This window comes from Strigops habroptila, chromosome 2, assembly GCF_004027225.2.
Source record: "Strigops habroptila isolate Jane chromosome 2, bStrHab1.2.pri, whole genome shotgun sequence".
Taxonomy (NCBI): domain Eukaryota; kingdom Metazoa; phylum Chordata; class Aves; order Psittaciformes; family Psittacidae; genus Strigops; species Strigops habroptila.
The window spans coordinates 33,155,636-33,180,473 of NC_044278.2; the positions used below are offsets into that span (position 1 = coordinate 33,155,636).

General features: G+C 41.0%; 1 protein-coding gene across 8 annotated transcripts in view; it reads left to right on the forward strand.

Annotated features, from left to right (window-relative positions):
• The first annotated feature begins 1,590 nt into the window (after positions 1-1,590).
• SLC37A1 (solute carrier family 37 member 1) overlaps positions 1,591-24,838 on the forward strand; it is a 40,409-nt gene continuing 17,161 nt past the window's right edge. Inside the window, exons 1-11 of one of the 8 annotated variants that reach the window (XM_030475909.1) lie at positions 3,887-3,901; positions 5,045-6,295; positions 8,049-8,331; positions 10,064-10,145; positions 10,977-11,103; positions 13,226-13,304; positions 14,125-14,260; positions 16,012-16,088; positions 17,935-18,101; positions 18,833-18,870; positions 24,634-24,717. In XM_030475909.1, coding sequence (XP_030331769.1) covers positions 8,276-8,331; positions 10,064-10,145; positions 10,977-11,103; positions 13,226-13,304; positions 14,125-14,260; positions 16,012-16,088; positions 17,935-18,101; positions 18,833-18,870; positions 24,634-24,717 — 846 coding nt within the window. In that variant the 5' untranslated portion in view covers positions 3,887-3,901; positions 5,045-6,295; positions 8,049-8,275. Of the gene's footprint in view, positions 1,696-3,738; positions 3,902-4,549; positions 6,296-8,048; positions 8,332-10,063; positions 10,146-10,976; positions 11,104-13,225; positions 13,305-14,124; positions 14,261-16,011; positions 16,089-17,934; positions 18,102-18,832; positions 18,871-24,633; positions 24,718-24,838 lie in introns of those variants that run through there. The other 7 variants (XM_030475914.1, XM_030475911.1, XM_030475913.1 and 4 more) reach the window with 7 other exon arrangements.

The following is a 24,838-nucleotide window of genomic DNA, read 5'->3' on the forward strand; positions in this document are numbered from 1 at the left end:
GGTCTATATATTGTTTTACAGATTCCATTTATAATAATACAGCTTGGTTGTGTTTGTTTTTTTTTTAAATTCTGCTTTCTCAGTATGTCCTTGCTCATTTTTCTGTAAGCATATGGCTGACAGTATGAAAGATGATCTGTGTCTGTAATCAGGGAACCTCCATCCTAGCTGCAGGGGCCACTGATTCCTGATCTCTCCCTCCAGTAGATCCTACCCAACAGACACCACTGTTGCTATAACTGCTTCTTTTACAGATCTTAAATGGCACAAGGTGATTTCCCATTCCCACTCTCCCTCTGGAAAGCCTTGGGGAGAGTCAGATTAGCATACTGTCCGCACCACTGATTTCATTTTTCTGAATGGAACCGGGGACTGCTAGGCGACTCACGGGGTTGAAATAAATTACCTTATTCCTAAAGGTCTCCTGCAGCCATAACGATATCTATCTTGATGTAGGAGGCCTGGAGGCAGTTTTACTGCCCCTCCCTTTCCATGTTCCACGTGCTGCAGGTTTTGTTCTTCATAAGTAGCCTTTAGTACTTGGGTACCATCCTGCTCTGCCTGGGGACAAGGCTGTGCTGGCTCAGCGGTCTTGTCTGAAGTGACTGACTTGTGATTCTCCCTAGCTTTCTGGTAAGCTAGATGCAATGAAAATACCAGTCTGGAAACCATGTAGTCATATTAGTGTGGCGCTGTGCCGGCACTAAAATTTGTCAACGACAGGCAGGACATACTGGCTAACTCAGCTAGATAGCTTCTAGATCACAGCTGGCTTGCCTCCAGCCCTTTCTTAGTGTGACCACAGCAGGGCTCTACCTGTCTACTCCCATACACGCAGGCAGCTCTTTTGCAGCCTCTTTCTTTTTTGGCTCTTTTGGACAATTTTTTTCTCTGCCAAAGCTCGATAGCAGGTTATATTTGGATTGCACCCAGTTTTGATATGAATTGCTTATACAATATCACAGCTGCTCTCTGTTGGGAAAACAAAGCATGTAAAACTAACAAAGACAACTGAAAGCTGTGATTATATCAGTCCTGAGAATCCTACTACTTGTGTGGAATAAAGTCTAAGTAAATATCAATTTTTATATAGTAAAATACTATTTAACAAATTATTACGTAAAGAAGTTATGAACTATTCTGATCCCCTAAGACAAAGAGATTACTCAGTGGCAAAACAGATTAGCCTTTCCATCTGTGCAATTATGAATCATAAAATAGACTTGTGCAATTTACTGGAAAGAAAATAAATACATAATCAGCTAAAGGACGCAATGGCCTGCATTCAAACCTCTATTTAGCCAGCATCACCTATTCAGCAAAGGAAAGGCTATGCTGACATCCACTGACTTCGAAGTGGTTTGCTACATCAGGAGTTGAGGAGTTAAGAGCACCACTCTTGTTCAGTGGAAGTAGAATTTAACTGTCAACCAGGAAATGAGATTATCTTTTCTGAGAGAAGCGTCAGCAGAAGCACACGTAAGCATCTGTCAGCTCATACATCTTTATTTCTGTTTGGTTTTGCAGACAAGAACACGCCCCTTTCTATTTCCTCTAGCATGAACATCGCCAGAGGCTCAGAAATCCAAGCTGCTGTCACACTTGCTACCCAACACGACCATTTGCTGGACTGTATCCTTCATTTGTATTTCCTTCTAGAAAGGAACTGGCAAAACGTCTTTTCTATTATTTTTGGTGAGGCTCTAGATTACATATGGGTTTTTTGTTTGGTTGGTTGGTTTGGTTTTTGTGTTCTGTTTTTATTAAGCATTTACTCCTGGCTGCAGACCTCCTTTTAACTCTGATGATGAATAAAGGACAGATGCCTGGCCCTCCTTAAACACTCTACATTAGCAGGCTGTTCTGCAACCAGCAGCACAAGCTCCTGCTGCTCCTACACTCTGCATTCTTACTTACTTGATGGCTTCTGGCAACTATAGCTGCTGGTGATCAGCACTGGCATAGCAGAGAGCAGCTGTGCCAAGTGTGGCAGCCAGCAGGTTTCAGTGATGCTACAGGAACAAATTATGCAGGACCTTTATTTTAATGGGAGATGTAGTTTCTACTTTAAAGTAGGAAAAATATCACGGGTTTCTGTGGCTGTGTGGCTTGTACTTTTTGCAAGTTGCTTGTAACTGAAGACAGAAAGATGGTCAAGCAAGGTTAAATTCTTTAAGGAACTTAAGAAGAGCCAGGCCAACCTCAGTTTGAAAAATACAAGGATCCCACATGATGGTAATAATTGTTATGACAATTCAGGATGGCTAATCACATATACAAACAAATACGCTAGGATGGGTCTGACTTTTTCTGTTGTAATGAGACAAATCTTCATTTTTCTGTGTGTGTGCCAGTCAGAATAGATGGTGCCTGGGTGTCTTCCCGGGCTGGTGCGAAAGAGCAGCCACCTGATTCATGAAATCACTGTAGGTGGAGGAGTGTTCCCTGATTGGGTTTGTTTTTGCTAAATGGTTGTTGCAGCAGAAACAAGCATCAGCCTACACAGCTGCTCTGCTCTGGCTGTAACTACCCCACCTATGTCTGATGCTAGTGCATGCTTTCACTACTTAGAAACCTCAGCTAGGAGTGAGGCTGAGCAGGAATTGACACCTGTCAGTGAAACGCCTAAAAGCACCAGACTGTGTGACATGCAACAGCATTCACAACAGTCTGAGTGTGACTCTGAGACGCTGGTTCTCCCAATGTCATTGTAAGGGAGAAGAGCATGTTTATTGACTGGGAGAAGGGGAAGGAAAGATGCCACGAGGATGCTGGAGCAAAAATGAGCATGTGTCTAAGTGTTTGAAATGCGGGGCCTAAGTAAGACTGCACTAGGAGCCAAAGAGTTTCTTTTATTGGTATTACCAGCACAGGCAGTGCGAGAGGGAGGGGACAAAATAACATAACATTTTAGCAAGTGCCCTGGGTTGCTTGTGCTGGGCAGGTGATATTCCACAAAGGACAAACAGTTGTACAGCGATATTAAAACTTGCCCAAGGTAACTGTTAGCAGCTATTCCATTTTGGACGAAGTAGACAACGTAAGGATTACCCATGCTGGTGAGGTGGTCATGATAAAGAAATACACCCGCAGCTGGAAGTACACATTTATATAAGTAACTAAGTTTTGAAATACGTATGGTTGCTGAAAACGAAAACTCACTGCAGGATCAGGAAACCGGAAGGCAAACAAAATACATTGCTTCTTATCTAAAGCACCACCGTTCGGTTTTTTTCCCCACCAGTTTTCAGATGACCCTGCCGCGTAATTTATTAACGTCTGCGGTTCGGCACCAGAAATACCTTCCCATATTTCAGGTAGGCAACTGACAAGTACTGCAGTGAAGCGTCCGTGAGCCCAGCCGGGTCCGGGTCCCGCCTGGGGCTCCCACTAGCGATGCCGGGCAAGGCGGAGGGCGTCGGGCCGCCTCCGGGAGTGGGACAGGCTGCCAGGGTGACAGGTGGGTCGGCGGGGACGGCGGCCAGCACCGGCTCAAGGGGCGGCTTTTCTGCCCCCTCGGTGGCGAGGCCCGGAGAGCTGCAGTTCCCGTCGCAGGCTTCACCGAAGCGGGGCCGGCACGGACAAGCCCTCGGCGCTCCAACTACCGCCGCCACGGCCCGGCCCGGCCCGGCCCTACGAGGGTGCCCACCTGCCTCGAACGGACCTGTGCAGAGCTCAGCCACTGCCCGGCCCGGCCCGCCACCGCAGGGCGCCCTCCTCCCCCTGGGCGCCGCGGCGGGGAGGGGCCCGGGCGGACCGGTCCCGCCGCACAGCTCCCGCGGCCGGGCGCGGCTGCGGATCGCCGCCCGGCCGCTTGGCTCGGCTCGGCGCGGCGCGGTGCAGGCCAGGCAGGAAGGAGGAAGCTCCCGGCGGCGGGAGGTCAGAGAGAGCAGCGGACCGGGTAGGCTCGGGGAGGGGTAGCCGTGCACCTGCCGTGCCCGCCGCGGAGGCGGAGCGGGGGCGTCGCCGGCGCTTCCCGCCCGTGCGGCGGCAGCGGCCCCTTCCGCCGCGGGGCTGCTCGGGAGCGGCGGCCGGGCGGGCTGCAGCGGGGGATGCCCCCGGTGTTCGGCCGTAGCCGTGGGGAAGGCGGCTGCGGTGCTGCCGGGGCTCAGGCGTTCGCCTTCCCGGCCGCCGCTGCACCCGCCTCTCCGTTCGCTTTCTTTCACCTTTTGTCTTGCTTTCCCCCTTCTGTTTCTCCACGGGCTTCACCAGCCGGCGGGGTCAGGCGCCGGACCGGGGGAGGATTGTTTTGGGGGCGCCCCCGGGTTCCGTTGGTAGCGGCGGGAGCAGCCGCCGGCTTGTGCCCCGAAGGGAACCCGCAGAGCAGTTGTGACCCAAGGGCAGAGCCCAGCCCTCGGCTGACACTGAGCTGCCTGAAGCCTCGCCGTAGGCTGCGAGCGGCGGCTCCTGGGGTCAAGGCACCTCGTACCGCTGGGGAAGGCCGCCGAAGGAGAGGCGTGTGTGTGCCGCATTCCCCCAGGCTGGCCCCGCGGTGAGGGTGTGCTTATGCCCTTGGCCTGTGCCCCACGTTTGGAGGGGCTGGGTGGCTGCCCTGGCTTCCACTGGGTCATCGCGTGTTGCGGTAGTTCCCGGCGCGATTGGTAATGCAGGGTACTGGGACGCAGGTGTGGATTCACTGTATATTCACAGGACTCTTGTTCCCTGTTGTTAAGCCAGGATTAACTGTTTTCCACTTGATGTATTAAATGGAAGGAATATGGCCATTTAAGGTCTGAAGGGGATGGATTTGGCAGTTTATGGCTCAGGTGCAGACCTGCTGGGTATTAATTACAATATGCATTTGCTCTGCATGTGTCTAAAGGCCTTTTGAGTCCTTAAGGGCACCCTGATGAGGACTTGCATTACCCGCTGTCCCTTTGTGCACAGATTTAATGTCTGCCTTCCAGGGGAATTGTGCATGGTGGGGCAGGGGCCAGGCAGGAGCTTCGCTCTGCCTCCCCAGGACACAGTACAGCTGAGCCAAGGTTTGCAGTGTTTGCGGTGGCAAAGGCCAGTCATGAATGACGGTGTTTCTCTGAAACAGGGAGGGAGCTATGTTTCAGCCAGTGCAGCGGGAAGCCTGAAGGAGCAATACAAAGTTTGGAAGGTAAATATGGATTCAAAGTAAGTACCAGAGTATTGCTTTATACGTTGCAGTACAAGGAGAAAGTGTAGTATTTGTTTTCACTGTCAGGGAAAATAGTTGCTGGAAAGGAAAGAACATAAAACCAGTTTGAGTGATGGAATTGGAGTTTGTCCTTGGACTTCATTAGTAAAACAGAAGCGTAAAGGATGTAGTGGTAAACTACCAGTTATGTGTTGTAGCCCATTAATGTCATTCTGAAGAATAGCTTGGTTTAAAAATCTGGTTTAATCTACAGCAGGATGTGATCTTTATAGGCTGTTATTAGGAATTTTATTGCCACTAGTTTCTTCGCTTTTGTGGAGGAAGTTGTGTTTGTTAACGGCACATGAGTGCCAGAGGAACTTATGGATATATGGAGACAGCTTGTTGACGAGTAAATGAGAACTCGTGTGTCTTTGCCTGCAGCAGGTAAAATGAAATCAGTCCCTGTCAAATGGCTAGAGTGCAGTTCTCTAAACGCTGCTGATAGTCCAGTCATCTTTGCTAGGGCCTTGTGACTCTGGTCTTACAGCAAGGATACCCTATTAGGAGGTAGCATGAGTGTGATCTGTGTAGCAGGTCCACAGATGTGCAAGCTAGCGTGACTATTTAGCATTGAAACCTTTTGTACGAGGCGTGAAGTCTTTTTCTGCTTACACCAAAGCTGTTAAATAGTAACCTGTTAAACAATTACTTTTCTACGTTTACAATTGCCTTGTCCCATTATATTTTAAGAGAACCATTTAAAGATGTTTATGACCTCAGATTTTTGTTCTTTGTTGGCCTCTCATTTTTTTCCTAATAGGTATTTTATGCCAGCTTACTTAGCATGATCAGTTAAAGAATAGTTCTAGTATTTGGGATATACATAAGAGAAGTGGGGTTTGGGATCACCCTGAAATAGGTCTGTTACTGCTGGAAGAAAGATTCACTCCTGCTGTGGGCTGCTTGTGCCCACTTCTTTTTCTTCATACCTTTCTTCTCCTACTGGAGCTATCCACAGCTCATTTCAACCAAATGCAAAATTACTGACAAGTAGTTGTTTTGAAATTAGAGTTCAGCTGATGAAACTAGCGAGCCAAGGCTGTAAGGGGAGTCCCACCTTTAGTCCCTGTCTTTATGTTCCCACTGCTTCACATTCATCTTACATAGCAGTTTTGTGGCCGCAGAGTTAATATTCTCTGTTGGACCAGGTTTTTTTCAGGGCAGGTGTTCTGATGGATCAGCCACCTGAGCCATCGCTCTATGACTACAAGGTCTGATGTAGAGGGAGGCAGGAAGAGGGTGTAGGGTTGCACTTACCCTAACCTCTGCAACCTGAGAGAGGAGGTAGAAAACTCCTTTTGGAATGATTATGGGGTCTGCTGATTAATTGCACAACCAGTTAAGTGACTCAGGGCCAGGGGGAGGTAGTGGAACATACCAAACGAGATTAGCAAGTCAGTTCACTTTTAGGGGAGGGAGGTGTCAAGTTGAACCAGGACACTGGAAAAAACACAAAGGTGTGGAAAAAAATAAAGTTATGGCAAAAATGTTTCATCATAAAGGAGCAGACTCTTGATCTTTTGGTGGGATACTCTGTTATGTGAAGAGGTGGTAGTTTTCCTCTATGCTTGGGGGAAACAAGCCTTTGTGGGTAATGAAGCTTTCAAGTTGCTGTCTTCAGCACAGCAGATAATGTTTGGTGTTGCAATTCTGCTGAGTGAGGAGTAGTTTTGATTTCTGTAGTGAGATGGGGTAATAAAGAGGAGAGAGAGACTTACACCTTTGCCTGCCCTGTGGCAGCCTCTAAAATTCCCAGGTTAAGACAAACCTTTGGTCTTGGCATGTGTGTTTTCTTCTGATTTAGCTCACCTCCTGTTTATTAGTAGGAGAGCTAGTCCTGTGTCCCACCAGCTTCCCATCAGGAACATGACAATGGCTGTTGCTGGTGTTAAGCCCACTAGCTGGGCTACCGGGAGGGTAGGGGTTCTGTTGCAGCTCCTGATGTGTTATTTGGCATCCTGCTGGGGTGGCTCTGCTGTTAGCCCACAGTGAGGCCCTGTTTGCATGCATGAGTTGCAGTCACACCTTTTGCCCACAGTGCCTTTTATCATCTTGCTTAACAGCTGGCTCAGTCTTGCTGTGAAATAACAGTGCAGCTAATTCCTGTTGCAGTACCTGTAATACCCCTCTGTTGAGGGGCTTTGGCCCAAATTTGAACAAACAGGAGGAATGCTGCCAAATTTTAAACCAAACTGAATTGATGCTGGCCATCGTCTCTCTGCTGCATGTCACGTATGTACCTCTTTCTGGTGCTGGACGAGCTGGTGCAGGGAGCTCAGGTGGTGAAAAAACATTTTTGTTTTGTTCGTTTTCTTTTTTTCTTCTCCAGGTTTTCTAATGATGTGGTGCTTTGTGCAGCACTGATAACTGAGACAGGGAAATTGGGCTGGAAGAGGGAGTGCTGGTTGAGTCTTGCTGGCAGCATTGTTCAGCAGCACCCACTCTCAGGCTGGAGGAGTCTCTATTCTGGGTTGAAAACACTACAGTCATTTTTGAACAAATTTCAACCTCGTGAATGTTTCTGATGTAGTAAAATAGATCTTTGTAAGGTGGGGAATTGCCTATGTATAGTCTTTCTGGGGCAAAAGCAGAGTGTTTGGATGTCAGCTGGCTTTGGACCGTGTTGTAAGTGCGTCTTTCCCTTGTGTCCCCACTGCTTTATGCTATGCTGACTTCTCAAAATAGCTTATACATGATAAAATTCAGAAAAGGCTGCTATTTATATTTGCTTAAAATTCTCCATTACATTTTTGATGTCTAGAAGGTTAGTTATGGTAATTACTTGTTTCTGAAATAGAAAGTTGCGGATTCAAATGTTATGATTGGAAAATACTTCAATAACTCGATAAGAATATTTATCAGCATCTTTTATTTGAAGATCAGCAATTAACAAAGGCAGAGTAAAGAATTTCCCATGTTGTGACTGAAGGTATAAGGAAAAAAACCTACAGGGAGATCAACTCAGCAGCGTTATCTTCTATGTTTGTTAACAGCCTATCATCGCACAGCTTTGGGAGGAGCTTTGTTATGCATTCTGAAGAACAAATAACATTGTTACAAGTGCATAATTGTGTTGCCTAAAATTTGATACAAGCTGTAGAGTAGATGGCTCAGCTTCCTCCTGGGATTCGATTCATCACTGCATTTTCACGAGATCAGTGGTAAGTATTGAAGTCTGATGCCAACCTTTGTTTTGGACAACGTGAGTTTGTATCAAAAATAGAGCAAGGTAAATATTGTTGCGTTACTCTATTTTTGCTTTCTTGTTGCTTGATATATACAGCAAAAAAATACAGACAGTTGTACAATAAATAAATGTCACTGACATTTAAAAGGTGAGATACTTTGTGGGAGAACCCAGACAGACCCTTACTAGTCAAGTGTGCTACAGAATAAATCCTTTTGTCTTTCTCTTTGTAAGGTATGTATTTGGAGGGATAAATTCCAGATATTTATTTTCAAACTCTTAGGTGGGAGGGGTGCTTGAGGTCAGCTTTCTTCTCTGAACCAGGAGTTTATTTTCTCCCCCCAAATTTGATGTGTAATACAGCCTTGTGGAATTACAGTTTTAGTTCTTACTACTGTAATATTTAAACCAAAACAAAACAGCTCTCAAAAATCCCAAACCAAACCCTCTTTGCCTTAGGAAAATGAATCCTGGAAGTTGAATGGCATTAGTTCTTGTGCTTTCAGAGATAGAAAACTAAGTCAATTGTGTGTGAATAACAAAAATAACAAATGAAAGACCAAGCACTTTCCATTTGAGCAATTTTACTATGCTTTCTCTGGTAGAGCAACAAGGACAAAGTCATTTCAGTTTTACCACTTTCAGGATGTTTTCAGTTATGAGGATGAATAACTCACAGGATAACTGTTCTTATTTAAACATCTCTCTGGATATGCCAGAACTATAAAACAAGACCCTTGTTATGTAAAAGTGTATAAGGCAGAAAATTATTTAAAGATGTTAATTAAAAGTTAAGGACCATAATAGGCTGTGTGATATCAGATCTTTGTGTGCATATATGTACTTTCATTTACAAATGTTAGGTTTAAGATCAAGGCTAGCAGGAGCCAGTCGATACACTGTGATCTGTCTATTGTTAAAAGCACAGATCCTCAAAACACTCTCCTTCTTAAACAACTGAAATGTGTGCTGCAGGTGGAGAATAGAATAGATGAGATTGTTATCTTTTTTTAATGGTTGCAGTGACAGGGATTTGGAGATAACCTTAATTCAGATGAACTGCAGAGAAAGGCACAAGGATGCCAGGGGGGTACCAGGGAAAATTCCCAGTCACACAGCTGGTTAATTATGTTCATGTGCTCCAGCTGACAGTGCACACAAGCAGTGTCAGTCCCCTGTCGTTCTCTAAAAAATGGCTGATTTCTTTTGTTATAGAGGAAGGCAAAAGTAAAGCAAAACCCTAAAAGCAGTAAGGAAAGAAAGAAGTAATAACCCACAGTAGCCAAACTGACAATTCACAGAGCCATTATTTATGTCCTAACTGTACCAGAAAACCAGATGAGACAGTGAAATGGAAATACGATTATCAGTATGTTTAATGTTGAACTGTCTCTTAATAACCCCCAAAGGAAGATTGTAAACAAGGCAAATCAGCTGTGTGGGCTCCAGAGCACTGTGATGTTGTCCTGCTTGTACCTGTGTGCTACAAAGCTCCCTCCCAAAGCCAGGTCACAGCAGATATTGTAAAGTAGTGTAACTGCTAGGGTGGTTATTCGGGCCGTTAGGGAACATGGAAAAAAATTGTTTTCCACTATTCCAAGATTACCAGTTACTTGTGTAATGTTTTTATGTGACTTAGTGCTAAAAGTAAATTTGAATAAGTTTCATATACTTTATTTTCTATTTTTTCTTTTTTAATATTGTAGGTATAGAGCCTTCATTTTCTCTCTCACTTTCTTGTTGTATGCCAGCTTCCATTTATCAAGGAAACCTATCAGTATAGTTAAGGTAAGCAAGGTTGCGTTTTTATTTAAACATCCTTCTACTCCTGTCAAACACGGAAGTAGTCTTCTTTTTCAGTATTTCCTTTTGTGAAAGTCGGTGTTGAACTTTAACTTGGAATGGTTTAAAAGCTCGAAAACTGATAAAGCTAGTACGCAGTGGCGTTTACTTGATAAAATGTAGTGAGACAACCTAGAATATTGTGTACATGTCTAATCTTTGGGTTTAAGACTGGAAACACCTATGCCTGCACTTAATTCATGTGAGTTAATCTAATTATAGACACGAGTTTACACTCATATGTTTGAAGAAAGTTGCTCATAACTGATGAGTTGAATGTGATAAAATTGCACTAACATTTGTGAGACTGTTACAACTACTGTTGAGCATCATAGACATATTTGTCTGGACACCTGGGACTCTCTTCCTAGTGAAGCTGGTGACAAAATATTACCTAATTCTAGGTTTCTTAGTTTAATTTTTGACTTGTGTAACTTGCTAAACACAAATCATACCCCCCAGGGCGGTATTGAATATAACTGACGAGCAATAATGGGCAATAATAATAGCTTGATGTTACTGCAGAATTTCAGAATTCTTCATTATGAGAAACACCAGTTCACTGTAGCATATTTTTCCTAACTATGTAATTACTCTTTCATGTAATGGTGGCTTCACCCAGCAAAATACTAAACAGTTGATAATGGCTAACAATTTTACTGATTTCAGAGGGTTTGACACAGGTTCATACAAAGCTAGAGGTGTTAAATTTGTTGCTGTATAGGGATTAACAGTCACAAGTGACTTTTCCATTTTCAAAATTCCTTTCTATATCAGGGAGAGCTGCATAAGCATTGTGCTGCTTCACATGAAGTTGAGCTCAACTCATACAAAGAATATGCTGCCCAGATTCAGCCTGTCAAAAAGCCATCTAATATATCTCAGTGCGGTTGGGAACCATTTGGTAAGGGTTATTTATGTTTGGTTTTGGTTTTTTCCTTTATAATAATGAGCTGATATTCATAATTAGATTATTTGCCTCTTGCTATTTCTTCTTCATGTGTGGAGGGATTCAGGAGATGTGTATGGGAGGGGTGTATTGTTTTGCTTGTTCTCATTGGTATTTACAAAGAAAGTTAAGTTGTGACTTATAATGTCTTTACTACTTAATGTCATCTGACTGACATGAAAGTCATGTCATGTCACCTAACTGACGTGACATTAACTGACATGAAAATAACTGACATTATTTTACCTGTTATAGCTATAATACAGTTTTAGTAGATCAGTTTTCATCAGAAAATGGGATTTTCTGTGAAGGAACAGGTTGCCCAAAGAAGCTGTGGATGCCCATCACTGGAAGTGTTCAAGTCCGGGTTGGACGGGGCTTGGACCAACCTGGTCTAGTGGAAGGTGTCCCTGCCCGTGACAGGGGCTTGGAACTAGATGATCTTTAAGGTCTCTTCCAACCCAAACCATTCTATGATTCTATTATTTGTCTTTAGGAAAAAGACAAATTTTTTCCTATTAAGGAAAAAAAGGGTGAAGAATAAAATTAATCATTATAATTTTCTGCTGTTTTAAGTCAAGGTCCAGCAATCATTGCAATAAAATTACTTGGCGTTTATCTAAATTGGAACTTTTCAGAGTCCTTATTTGCCAGAAAGAATATTTTTCTCCCCATTTTAATGGAGAAAAATGGGAGACTTGCAGAATAGAGTTGACAACTTACTGAATAGCTTATAAACTTGGCCTTTCACTTAGATAGAAAAAATATTTGCCTGCTTACAATTACATTTGAGTTTAATTGTATTTGAATTTAATAGAGGTTTTGAATCATTCCTTGACACTTTTATCACTACCAAGAACATCAGTGAAGTAGAATAGTCCATTCTGTCGATATGCCAGTCCACTCCATTCTATCTAGCCATCTATTCTGACTGTTCTTTAATTAGCCATTAAAAAAAGCCCTACTCTGTTCAAAGATAATTAAAGATCTGAGGTCTGCGTTTTCTGTGGGCAAAATTCTGTGTATTAACTGCCTGGTTTGAGGTAATCAATCTGCTGAAATTATTTGGTCCCACAAGTTCCAAATGTGTTTGAATGCAGTTAAACTTGGTTGCTGTTTCTTGTCCCTGGATCAAAGGGAGACTGAGTTTGCGTGTCTAAAATACTGGTTAGTTTTCTTAATGGAGACTTCTGAGTTCCAGTGTCTTCCTTTTCCCATGAACACAAATTATTCCAAAGCTGCTCCTTCGGGATGGCACTCCAGACTTGTTCTTTCAGCTCTGTTTTTCAGGCAGCATAGCTGGCAAGCTGGGAGTAACACTGGAAGAAGGAATGGTTTAATAACTGTGACTTTATTCTCAAAGTCAATGGGAATTGCAGCTCCTTGCAAATACACAAACTGTCTTGGTATGAGCTGAGGTCTCTTGAGACTGGACTTGGTGTTTCCATCTGAGTGGAGTCCCTCCTGCTCCCTCTGTCCTGCCTGCAAGTCCTACTTAGTTGTGATTATGGTCATTTACAGTACAGACCAGAATGCTGTTTGGTTTTTTTATTAAACAAGACGCCTATGAGTATCTTATGAGTATCTTATGAGTAGTTGGAAAATGAAATGTAGAAGGCTTTAACAATTTCAAAAATATATTAACCCAATTCCTTAAAGGCATGTATGATGATGCATTTTTTTAGCCATTTTGGCTGTTGGGACCTCATACAGTTGCAACACATTTTTCCACTTTTAATAAGCCCTTTATAGTTTGAGCTTTCATTTGTCTAAGGACCTGTAAGAAGGCAGCACCTTGCTTATGACTTATGTTCTTCTCTTCCAAAACACTGTTTTGAATAAGATGGAATTAAGAATGGGCCTAGCAGTGTTTTCCTAGTACGTTACAGACAAAAGGGTCAGTGGTAGAGGGGTTTGGGGGTGTTTTTTTGTTAAAGTATTTTGCAAAATTCACACTTATGTCTAAAAGTGCCTTATGAAAATTAAATGTCAGTGCATGTTCGCTAACATATGTAAAAATGGTTGGGAATTTATTGGTACATTTAAACTGATAATTTGATTTGAAAATTATTCTTAGATAAGAACAACTACAAGCAGTTACTGGGAGCACTGGATTACTCATTTCTATGTGCATATGCAGTTGGGATGTATTTAAGGTAAACATCACTCTCTTGGAAACCTGCTTTATCGCTTATTGTTCATTTATGAGGCTATACTACCACTGACATATTGTCCTTTCCTACTGCAAAATTTCTGGTGAAAAGAGTGAGGACTTGGTTGCTGAGGGGAAAGAATTCACATCATCCTGAGTCCCCAGCAGTATCATACCTGTTGGTATATAGAAAGCTTCTTACCTGCACCCATCCTGCCTGCCTAAGTGCAGTTTTAATGCTTTCCAACTTGCCATCTAGCCTGTCCTTCCTTCCTATGGAATATGAAGGAATATATGTCCTCGAACTGTATCAATCTCCAACTTGCACATGTGGACGAAACTGATTGTCCCGGTTTTCTTTATAGTCAATGCTCAGAAGCTGAACTCATCTTAAAATGTGCAATATTGGCTGCTGTTTGGAGATACTTCTGTTTATTGACTGAACCCAGAACTTTGAAAACTAGAATCATTAGCAAGAGAGACAAGTCTCACTTTAAATGGCTGGAGATGTGCCTTGCCTTAGGGGTCATTTGGAAAATGACTCTATAAATGACTTTGAATGTGCTCCAGCTGAGTATCTCCTTGAAAGATGGTTGTGCAGATGTCAGCACTAGTAAACACGAAATGTTTGTTGGTGGGTTTTTTTTTTCCTGTCAAGTGCAAAAAATTGCTTATTTGCTGCTGTGAAGAAAAACAGCAGTTACCAGTAAAGTTTCTCCTCAACCAGCATTAAACAACATAAAATATTCTTTATTTGTGAAGGCCTGGGGAATGATCTCCTTTTTAATTACTGCTTTTCTTTTTGTTTCCTTCCACATTCCAAGTGGACTAATAGGAGAACGGCTACCTATCCGGTACTATCTGACAGTCGGGATGCTTGCTAGTGGACTCTTCACTGCAATGTTTGGATTGGGTTATTTCTGTAATATACATAATCTGTGGTTTTACATAATGGCCCAGGTAGGCACAATATTATTTCAATACTCTTGAGTTTCCATGGTGCTGTTTAATGTTGTATTGGTTTTCCTTTTTTTCCAGTTGTAAACAGGGATTAGTGACTGGATGGGAGGATATAAATGCTGGAATGCATTGTCGTTGATGACAGGCAGTAGCGATCAGGTGGATAGCCCCGGGTTTTATTTTGGAAAAATGTTTTTTTTAGTGGAATAAATCTTTGAAAACAAATGGAAGTGTTTCAGTCTGTGTCAAGTTAGCAATCAAATCTTTGCAAGCTTAAATATGGGCGAGCTTTAAGACAAAAGTATTCACTTTTGTCAGTCTGCCAAGACCTGAGTGACGCATCCTGGTTTTTTCTGCAGGAAAATTACATTTATACTGCTAATGACGAACAGTCTCCCACATTGGTGTGGCTGAGAACAGGCAGCTTCTGTAATGAGATTTGTTGTGTGGGATTTTTCAGAGCCCAGTAGATCTAATCAAGTGTCACAAGAATATTTACCATTGACCTGAAATGAAATGTAGGTCAGGACCAGAGTATGGTTAGCACTTCTGAGTCATTTTTGGACAGGCCTGCACCTTGCACTGCCCCTTTCTTTGTGTCAGTGCAGTAGCACTTCCACCGCTGGCATGTTTGCGTGGCATTGTGCAGCAGGGCAGTGCAGGAATGCTAACTTGGGTACTGCAAGCTTTAATAACCATTTCACCAAGTCATCCATTTAACCATGTCACTGCCCCAGCACTCTTGGCTCATCTGATTTCCAAGACAGGAGCTCTCTCCTTTAGGGTTAAGCTAACAGTCTCTACCAATGCTGCACTATGTGTTGTGGTCAGTGAATCCTGGAATACCATGGGTGGTCTTGTACTGCCAGCCTAATTGTTTTTTGTTGGGTAGAGTGAGGTTGTTTCATTGCATGTTCAAATGCTCATTGTACATGTAGATTTAGATTCGCAGTTAGGAAGAAATTCTTTACTGTTAGGGTGATGAGACAAGTTGCCCAGAGAAGCTGTGGCTGCCCCATCCCTGGCAGTGTTCAAGGCCAGGCTGGACAGGGCCTTGAGCAACCTGGTGTAGTGGAAAGTGTCCCTGCCTGTGGCAGGGGCTTGGAACTAGATGATCTTTAAGGTCCCTTCCAGCCCAAACCATTCTATGATTCTGTGAATTACTGCATAGCAATCCCTGTCTTAATGTATAATTTTAGATAAGAAGCTTTTTAGGAGTTGAGATGAGTTGGGGTTATGATCTGTGCAACATGAAGGCTGAAATCGTTCATACTTCAGCCTGAATATAGTAAGTTCCTCATCTCAGTTTATTTGCAGGTGTCTGTTAAGCTTAATGTTCAAAGTTATCCAGTCTCCCCAAAAGTTTATTTTTCCTTGCTTTGTTCGATTGCAAATATGCTTTGCTGTATGTTCAAACTGAGATAAATAATATGTTGCTGTTTGAGTGTTGGAATTCGTTTCTCTGTTCAGTTCAGTGCAATGTGATTTTTGGTAAGCATGTGATTGAATTAAAATATTTTGTGTTAAATCACAGATAATTAGAGAGATGTAGGTAGAGAGAAGAGTCTCTCTGAAACTTTGTAACTTGGTTATTTTTGGAAAAGAATATTTTCAAAAACCCCCACTAAATTTCTAAATTCAAAGCATTTGTGTAGGCTTCCTTTTCCCAGTGCAGCACTCAGCAGGAAACGCTTAGGAACCTGATTTATTATAGGGTATGCTTATTTATTATTATTTCTATATACTTTCAGATAGCTAATGGATTGGTGCAAACTACTGGCTGGCCGAGTGTCGTTACATGTATTGGCAACTGGTTTGGAAAAGGAAGGTAAATAATACATAATCCAAAGTTTTGGAAGTACAAATTGATACATTCTGAGCTGTAATATTATAGTAAATTTAAATATCTTTCTTTTGCTTCAGTGTTTCCTGGGGGTGAAACAAGCAGTTAGGTAGATCTTTGAGAGGAGTTTCCTTTGTTATGCTGATAAGTTAATACGTTGGTTTGAAATAGTCTTCCTCATATCAAAACAGTTTTTTGTGCTAGCTCTTTAGTCTGATGTTTAGCTTTTCAGATGAAATATTTCAGAATTGAATTAAGAATAATTCTTGCAAATAGTAGCAGTCTAAACCCACTTTTAATAAAGGATGTTATCATGCCATTTTAGTTTGGAATTTCCCGTTTTTTCATTTGTGTTTCAAAGCAGTTGTTGGGGTAACTCTAAAAGTATCTTTTTGTCTAATGTCTTTTTTTCCCCCCCCCAACCAACTTATAGAAACTTGAAAATTTCAATTTAAAAAATACATATGGCAGCTGGTTTAACCTTTCTTTTTGTCACTTTCTTTAAATTATTTCCTTTTTCTCCCCCTCTTAATCCTGCATAGAGATCACTCATAATGTTTATTTTGTCATATCGTACAGGAGTTTTCCTGACATTTTGCAAAAGCTGTATGCTAAATCCAATGGTTGATGCACATAGCATATAGTAATGCCACTGTAGTGCTATCCATTGTAGATACATACCACTGAATGAACATTATTGACAACTGGTTGAAGAGAAGGACATAAGGAAATTAAGTATATGCTTTCTACGTAAAATCACAGGATAGTTAAGAAGATGCAGGCACAAACTAGTTTTCCATGGTCCCTGCAGCCTTTTCGATGAATGTTATAAAATGCAGAGAATGATAACCATCATACAATACTAAACCACATTAGTGAGCCTGTGCAAAACAAATATGTTTATTCATATTTTGCTTTGTGCACAAGCAACAGCCTTTACTTTTAGGAGGCTGCGTAGTGGACTGATGGATAGGGCTCTGGTTCGAATGTCAGTGATCTGGTCCTTGTTTTTATTTTGCTATGTATTTTGTGTAACATGAGCAGGCCTCTTAAATTTGTCTCAGCCAAAGGAAGAGGCTTGGTTTAGTTAAAATTAGATTGTTCCAGGTAGACTTCTGCTGAGGGCAAGGCAGTTCTTTTTTCCTTGTAAGTCATGGGAAAAACCTATTAACTGTCATGACTTCAGCAGGATTTTGGTGACTTACTTTAGCTCAGCTGGAGCTATTCTATAGCAGCTTAAACCTGTGATTTCCAGGCAGACAGCAGCTTGATGTGTCTGTTATCAAAGTTTGTGCAGGTGTTATCTTCTGGTGCCTAGCAAGTCCAGAATGTGATCAGAAAATACTGAATTTGCTCTGCCTATCCTGTACAGATTGTTTTCTTCTGCATGATAAGTCTAACATATCCAGAAGGGATCAGGTTATTGGTGCAGTGTGTTTGCAGGAGGACTTTCATTCCCAAAAGCAACAGACTTAGCATGCACATGCTACACAACATCTGCATACTTGTTTTTACCAAAAAACCTCTGTCCAGAAATAGGTAAGCCCTAGTGGTGCCTTTAAATGCAATTAAATGCAGGCTGAGTTGTGTCATGCACAGAGAAGTATTTATAACACTTCTATTAATATTTAGGTGTCTTTGAAGTTGCCAGATGAAAGACTGTAGCATAAAAAAGTGGTCAGTTAAAGAACAATAAGACTGCAAATATTTCACTCACACCCCAGATGAACAGTTATTTTTTATATGCTTTTCTCAAGATAGTAGTGCTTATTATTGGAATAATAAGATTTTTTTGTGGGATTTTTTTTATTTTTTTTTTTTTTTAATTCAGGAGAGGTTTGATTATGGGAATCTGGAATTCACACACTTCAGTGGGAAATATCTTGGGATCCTTAATTGCTGCTTATTGGGTGTCTACGTGCTGGGGTCTCTCCTTCGTCGTGCCTGGTATTATCATTGCTGTGATGGGAATTGTTTGTTTCCTGTTTCTTATTGAACGTAAGTGCTTTAATGGGATACAACCATGGAGGGCTCATTATGGGTGAAGAACACTATCTGTTTTAAGCTAAATGACCCAGTCCAAAGTATATTCCTCAAGCTATGCCAATACTTAAAGAACTTCTATTTAGAACACTAGATGGAGAAGAATCTGTGTATGTCTGAAGAGTTTATATGTTCAGACTCTCAGAATAAGAGAATAAGATTTCAGAATTCAGTCATTAATTCCCCATCTGTAGAAATTGTTCAAGTGTATCTTAGCAAAATGTCCCACCTGGCTGCAGTATATTCTGTGCTACCATTCAACCTGTGACATGCATATTCTGTGCTATGAAATACAGAAGTCAGCTGATAGAGCAACTTTTCTCACTTTCAAGTAGAAAATAAAAAGGAGTGCCCCGTCTAGGCCCTGTGTAGACTCAGAGAGACTTGTATGAATGCTTATTTTACTGTAACTGTCCTAACTCAGGAAGCAAGAAGTTATGCAGACAGAATGCTGCAGTGGGCTGGACTGCCACAATAGTGCTTAATGTGGTCATAGCATGGGAAGAGTACCATGGAGCACCCTTTTCATTTTCTCTAAAGCTACAGTTACACGTTTCTACCAGGACTATTTCTGTGTTATCTGAACTGTTCATTTATGGCAAATAAATCACACTACTGGTCAGTGTTTTAAGAGGTATTCATTATGCTTGTTTTTATTATTAACTAAGTGTGGTATTGTATTTCAGATCCTAAAGATATAAGTTGCTCCTGCACGCTATCCAGTGTAAGTGAATGCTTTTTCTATTTTGATTTTTGCCTCCTAATACACATATTTATTATGATACTTCTGACAATTAGATAATTTATGTGGCCCTTTTGTGCCAGGCTGTTATAACTGACTCTATGCTTGAGGGAATATTGGTCTTCTGTGCTTCATGGGTAAACTAGTAGCTTACTTTCAACCAAAGCAATGTGAATTAGGAGGTGAATGAGTTTAACTAAAGTTTTGGAACAGATGATCTTACTTCAGTAAACCAATTAACAACTGTTCATCATTCTTCTTGGGTTTTCTTACTCTCTCCCAGTCTTCCTGGGCATCTTCAAAGCATTTTGACCTGTCTCCTGCTGATGCTTTCCTTGCTTAGGTATAGCATGATGAGATAGCTGCCAGCCATATCCTGTGAAGGGTCTCTCACTGTTTGAGAACCCTGCATTAGGCATCGCAAAAAGAGCAAACAGCCCTTTTGCTGACGTAGCATCAATGAACCATGCATTGACGGGCTTGGGAATGGAAGGTGTGATTTTCCCTTGGATAGAGGGTAGTACAGTAGGAGCACATGGCTAGGGAGAAGAGGAAGCAAGGGATGGATATGAAGTGAAGGTGAAGGGACTGGAGCAGTCAGTCTGTGACAATGAGTTTAGTCATGGTATAATATGGCCTTTATTTAGCCAAAACTGACATTAATGAAGAGCTGTGAAAAGGAGAAAAATAATCTGTGCTTAGTGGTATGGGTCACATAACAAATAAATGCTTTAGTTTTTGTGGCATCACAGAATAACTTCGGCTGGAAGGGACAGGACCTCTGGACATTGTATGGTCCCACCCTCTGCTCATAGTAGGTCTAAATTTGACATAGAATCAAATGGCTTAGGGCTTGCCTGTCAAATTTCAAATCCTCAAGGACTGAAAAGCTGTTTATGCATAGGTTTTATTTATTTTTTTAATATACAGTGTGTTTTAGTATGCATCGATCACGTTTTACTGGCATCAGGGCAGTGGATCTCGCTATTGTATGAGAGCGAGAGCTTGTACTTCAAGGACTTAAATTTTTGCAAGATAGTGAACTTGACTAAGCTCTAAGTAAACTATCGCATGCACAAACTGCAGAATGCATACTGCATAGATCACAAGAGAGAATGCAACTCTCTTGACACAAGAGTTTGAAAATCCAACATCAGAGATTGGCTGCTTAAGGCATTTTTGAAGCGCGATTGAAGTGTGTGTTTGCATGTGTGCGTGAATGTCTAAGCTTTCTTTGGGTTGCAGAACATCGCACGTATGCTTCCTGTGCTGGAGCAAAACTCCAAAGTTTTTTAATTGTTTCTAAAGGAAAGCTTTCTCTATTAATGTAAGGTTGTTCAAACACTATTTTGAAAGTAGATTAGAAGCGATTAAGCTCTAGTACCGAGGTGTTTGCCCAATGCTTTTGAAATGAAAGTTCATAAGACATTTTAGGTACTCCAAGTAATGTAGGAAGCTGTGTCAATGGCAAAAGATGCGCCTTAGGAAGTTTTAGCTACTGTGTGTGAGAAGATGATTCCTTTCTTGCCCTGTGTGTCTGTGACTCAAGAAAAGGGGAGCAATCCAGATGGAATGAGAGAAAAACAAAAAGCAAGGAAAGGGAACAAAAAAGAGAGTATTAGGAAGACCAGCTGTGTATAACTTCTCGTAACAAAGTCATTCATAGGCCAGTTTCATTTAGGAGTTTGCAGGTTCATCTCTGTTTCATATTCCATAGTATTCTGTTCAAGTGTTTGTCTCTATTGTAACCAAAACCTGGATCAGTGTGTTGCTCCAGGCTCTTTCTCCTTTGGCTCCCAGGGACCTATGGGCAATCAGGTCTGCCACAGGTAGTAAGGGGAGATTGACAAAGAAGGTCTTCAGGTTTCCCATGTGTGAGGGCAAATCAGGACTGTTGAGGAAAGTATCGGAGGAAAGGTCCCAATGGAATCCCACATATGTTTTCCAATGGTATGGGATTATGTGTGGAGATTGTCTGCACATGTAGGTTTATGTGAACTTAACCTTTTAGTTGCAAGTCTTACAGGTAGATTGTGCAGGGTTGATTGCTGTGTTTTTACCACTCCCCAATAGTTTCAGATAGATGGCTTTTTACATTTTAACTGCCCTCTTCTTCTTGAATAGTAACTAAAGGCAATTTTTCTAGTCTGTGTTCTCTCTTCTTTACCAGTTAATGAGTTTTTTTTTCTCCTCATATGAAATAATTCTGATAAAGCTTCTGAATACTTTTATTGGTCTGTGGAGTTCCTATTCTTAGTTTGTTACTGTGAGATAAGGTGTACTTACAATGTGCTCTGTATTTTTCATTTAATTCTCTTTCATTTCATAAAGGTAATGTCTGTCAAATATCATAACAGAGGAGGCATTTTTTCACTTGGCTTTTATGTAGCTCAGAAATGCTCCTATGAACATTTCAGTTGCTGTTTATAATAGCGAGAGGATAATGTTTACAGAATTAGCTGTTAAGCTTTATGGAAGTAAATGTTTGTTATTTGTTTCAAATACATTTTTACTGGAAAGCATAACTAAAGAGTTTTGCACCATATGGTGCTCATATGATTCAAGGAGCTGTTATGGAAAATATTTGACATTAAACATCTAGTTGCTGTGATATTTTTAACAAAGGTGCAGTATGTTAGAATCTTCCCCCCACTTCCATTCACCACCCTTTTGACCTAACCTTCTCTAGGGCACCAGCAAGATCACTGCTTCAGGTGCAGTCACAGTCTGTAGGGATGCATTTGGCCTTCTGTTTCCCTGGAAACCTTGCTCTCCAGAGCAGAAGGCATCACTTCTTCCTATTCCATATATTCACATCATAAATCTCACAAGAAGTTTATAAAAGTGCTTCCACACCTGTCTTGAACCGTTCTCAGTTTAAGATTTGCCATTGTTTTGGGAAGCTGTATGCCATTTGAATTGCTCAAAAACCTGTCTTCAGACCTTGTGGTCTGAAAAGTAGAATGGATTCTAAATCCTTAGTGAATAGGGCTCACAGCTTCTGTTCATTGCAGGGAAAGTGTTTTTAGAAGTGAAGGAAATTAATAAGGTAAGAAAGAAGTTCAAGATGATCTCCCACACATACAGATGTGGTGATGACAAGGTCTGACTGTGAAGAAAAATGCTAACTGAGGGAAGGTTCATATAGTAAAATAGATTGTGTTATTACTGGGAACAAAAGAATTTAGCCATGTAGTACAAGAGGTAGAATTTGCTAGCAGGCATAAAATGCTAGCCGTCTATTTTTGCTCAGTCATTTAAGTGACAACCTGAACAACCTGAGTGCCTTTGCAAATAGTAAGAAATATTAGAATGTTTTTAAAGACCTTTAAAGAAATGTATACACTTGCTTTGCTCATAAAGCTTAGTAGGTCACTTTGGAGAGATGGTTAGGTGCAGGCAGCTCTGCCAGCTGGTGCCAATAGTCAAACCTCATTGTGGAAGAATGAGGCCAGTTAAATTTAAGCACAACTAAAATAAATGCTTAATATGAGGGAAGGACTTAGGGTAGATTTATATTAAGATTTATAGATCAGATTCATCTCTGTATGATATCACTATCTTGGATGAATTTGGTCTGCTGTTTATTTGCAGCATGATCATGAGCCAAATATTTCTACAGAGTTTGTAGTGGTGAATAATCTGATTTCGTTGAGTTGTACAGAAGCACAGAGGGAGAGGCAGGCACAGAGCCTTGAATGTGCAGTCTTATTCTTTATTCACTGATTTATTGGGTTGTGCTTCATTTGCTTGTATTCACCTTGGCTCTGCTTCATGAATCTGAAATTTGTTCAAAACAAATATTTGAGTACAATAAAGTGCTTTTAAATGCTAGCATTGGAGGCTTAATCTATGACTTTCTGAAAAGCTATACTTAGGACAAATGCAAGCAAGAAATCAGTGTGCTTTATTAAGCATTGCTGATTGCTGCACTTTCATAATGAGAGTTAAAGAGTGGATTTAATAGCGTATGTGAAATGTAATGATTTAAATCTGTTTTCACTGCTTCTCATTGTTTCTCCCTGTACCTCTTTCTTTTTTTTTTTTTTTTTCCCCATAGGTAAACATGTTAGTTGCAGCATGTTCATACAGACCTGTCTTTATGTTCTAGGAACTTCCTTAACCTTTGAATTTCCAGGCAACTTAGCTCTCTTAAACTCCTGTGACAAAGTGCACTTAAAAGATAACCAGGCTGCAATTTTTATCTTCTCAAAAGGAGAAAGAAGACTAAGTATTAAATGTGCAGCCTCTCAGTCTAGTCCTTTTCCCCAGACATTTCCTCCTTACTGCAGTAAATCTTACTTTTGACAGTCAAATGAAAAAGTCTTTCATTTTTTTCTCTGCTGAGCTGCTGAATAAAGATGTAGATGACTTGTCTCTAGATAATGGATTTTCTTCCCCACAGATTATTATGAATCACTTTTTTGACAAGAGCCTAATTTCATGTAAGATAAAATTTAAAAATCTGTTTAATCAGATCCTGGGGCTTTGAGTGTTGTTTGTTTACTTTTGGGGAATGCATGCCCAAGACTGCTTGTGCGTCAGCTCTGCACTGAATAGCAGAAATACTTTAGTTTATCCTCAAAAGTTTTTTGCCACCTTAGAAGGATTTTAGAATCATAGAATCATTTTGTTGATGAATGACAGTTTGTCTAAAGAATACTGCAATACATACCCTTGTATTTTTGTTGAGGAAGAATTGTCTAGTGATTCATTTTGAATTAAAACTTTCCATTAGGATGGGCATTCTTTTTTTATTTGTGGTGGTATATTTGGGGGATTATTTGGGTCAGGATTTGTTTTTTTGGGTTTTTTTTGGTTTTGTTTGTTTTCTGGGGTTTTGGGGTGTTTTTTGGGGGGGGTGTTGGGTTTTTTGGTTTTTTGTTTTTTTTTTTTTCTTTTTGGAGGTTTGTTTGTTTGTTTTAATGTGGCATCTAGAGTGTGATGAGACGCACAAATATCTCATCCCTGAGGAATGCACAATACCTCTTGAGGTCTTAGCAATAGGTTGTATGTACCTGACTGCAAACCTACTTTGAAGTTGTGTATTTAATTTGGCAGACAAACCTTAATGTCCCTGGAAAATCTTTTTAGACCAAGGATCTCAGGATAATGTTTTCCAATGCATGCTTTTTTGGTGTGAACAGATACACTAGTAAATAAGAAGCAGGTTCATCTGCAGCTTCAATTTCTCTACTGAGCATGCTGGAGGTGCTTAGACTCTTCATTAACCCTCCTGCCCACAAGAACACAGTCTATTTCTGGGTTAGAAGAGTACAGTGAGCATAAGCTAAAGGGATAAGCTTTAATCTTAAAGGGACAGGGAAATGAAGAATCAAGGTTTTCCTGAAATAAATCAACTTCTGTAGCTGCTACTAGGATCATCTGCTTATGAGAAAAAAACTGTTTGCCATGTCAATGAAAGTTCAGTAGAGGACAAAGCAGCTGAAGATGTTAAGAATGGCGTGATTGTGTTCTGAATTCAGTATGCTGCTTTTATATAGATAAAAACAGTATGAAGTTAGCCTTCAAGTAAATTTGTGATTGCATTTTATATACATTGCTCTAGGTCTGCATAAGAACTTTGAATGTGCAGTCATTAGATTAAAGATGTTCCATTTGGGGTTATGTGTATGTTACAATGCACTAAGACTTTTATTGCAGAGAACAATTAACACTAATGTAATCCTTTAAAACACAAGCAACAAAAGTATGGGGGTTTGGTTTGTTTTGGTTTTTTTCCAGAGTTCTAAAACCTTCCTGAATGGTGCATCTCGATTCAGAGTCCAGATGCCAAACTTGAATACTAAGGAAACCAGTAAACCTCAGGTAAAATATAACAAACATATTGTTATAAAATAGTATAGAAGACTTCCTAAAGCTCATATGAACTATTTACGGTAGATTTACTGTTGGCAGAGATTGCTCTTCCTTTTATGATGCTGAAATC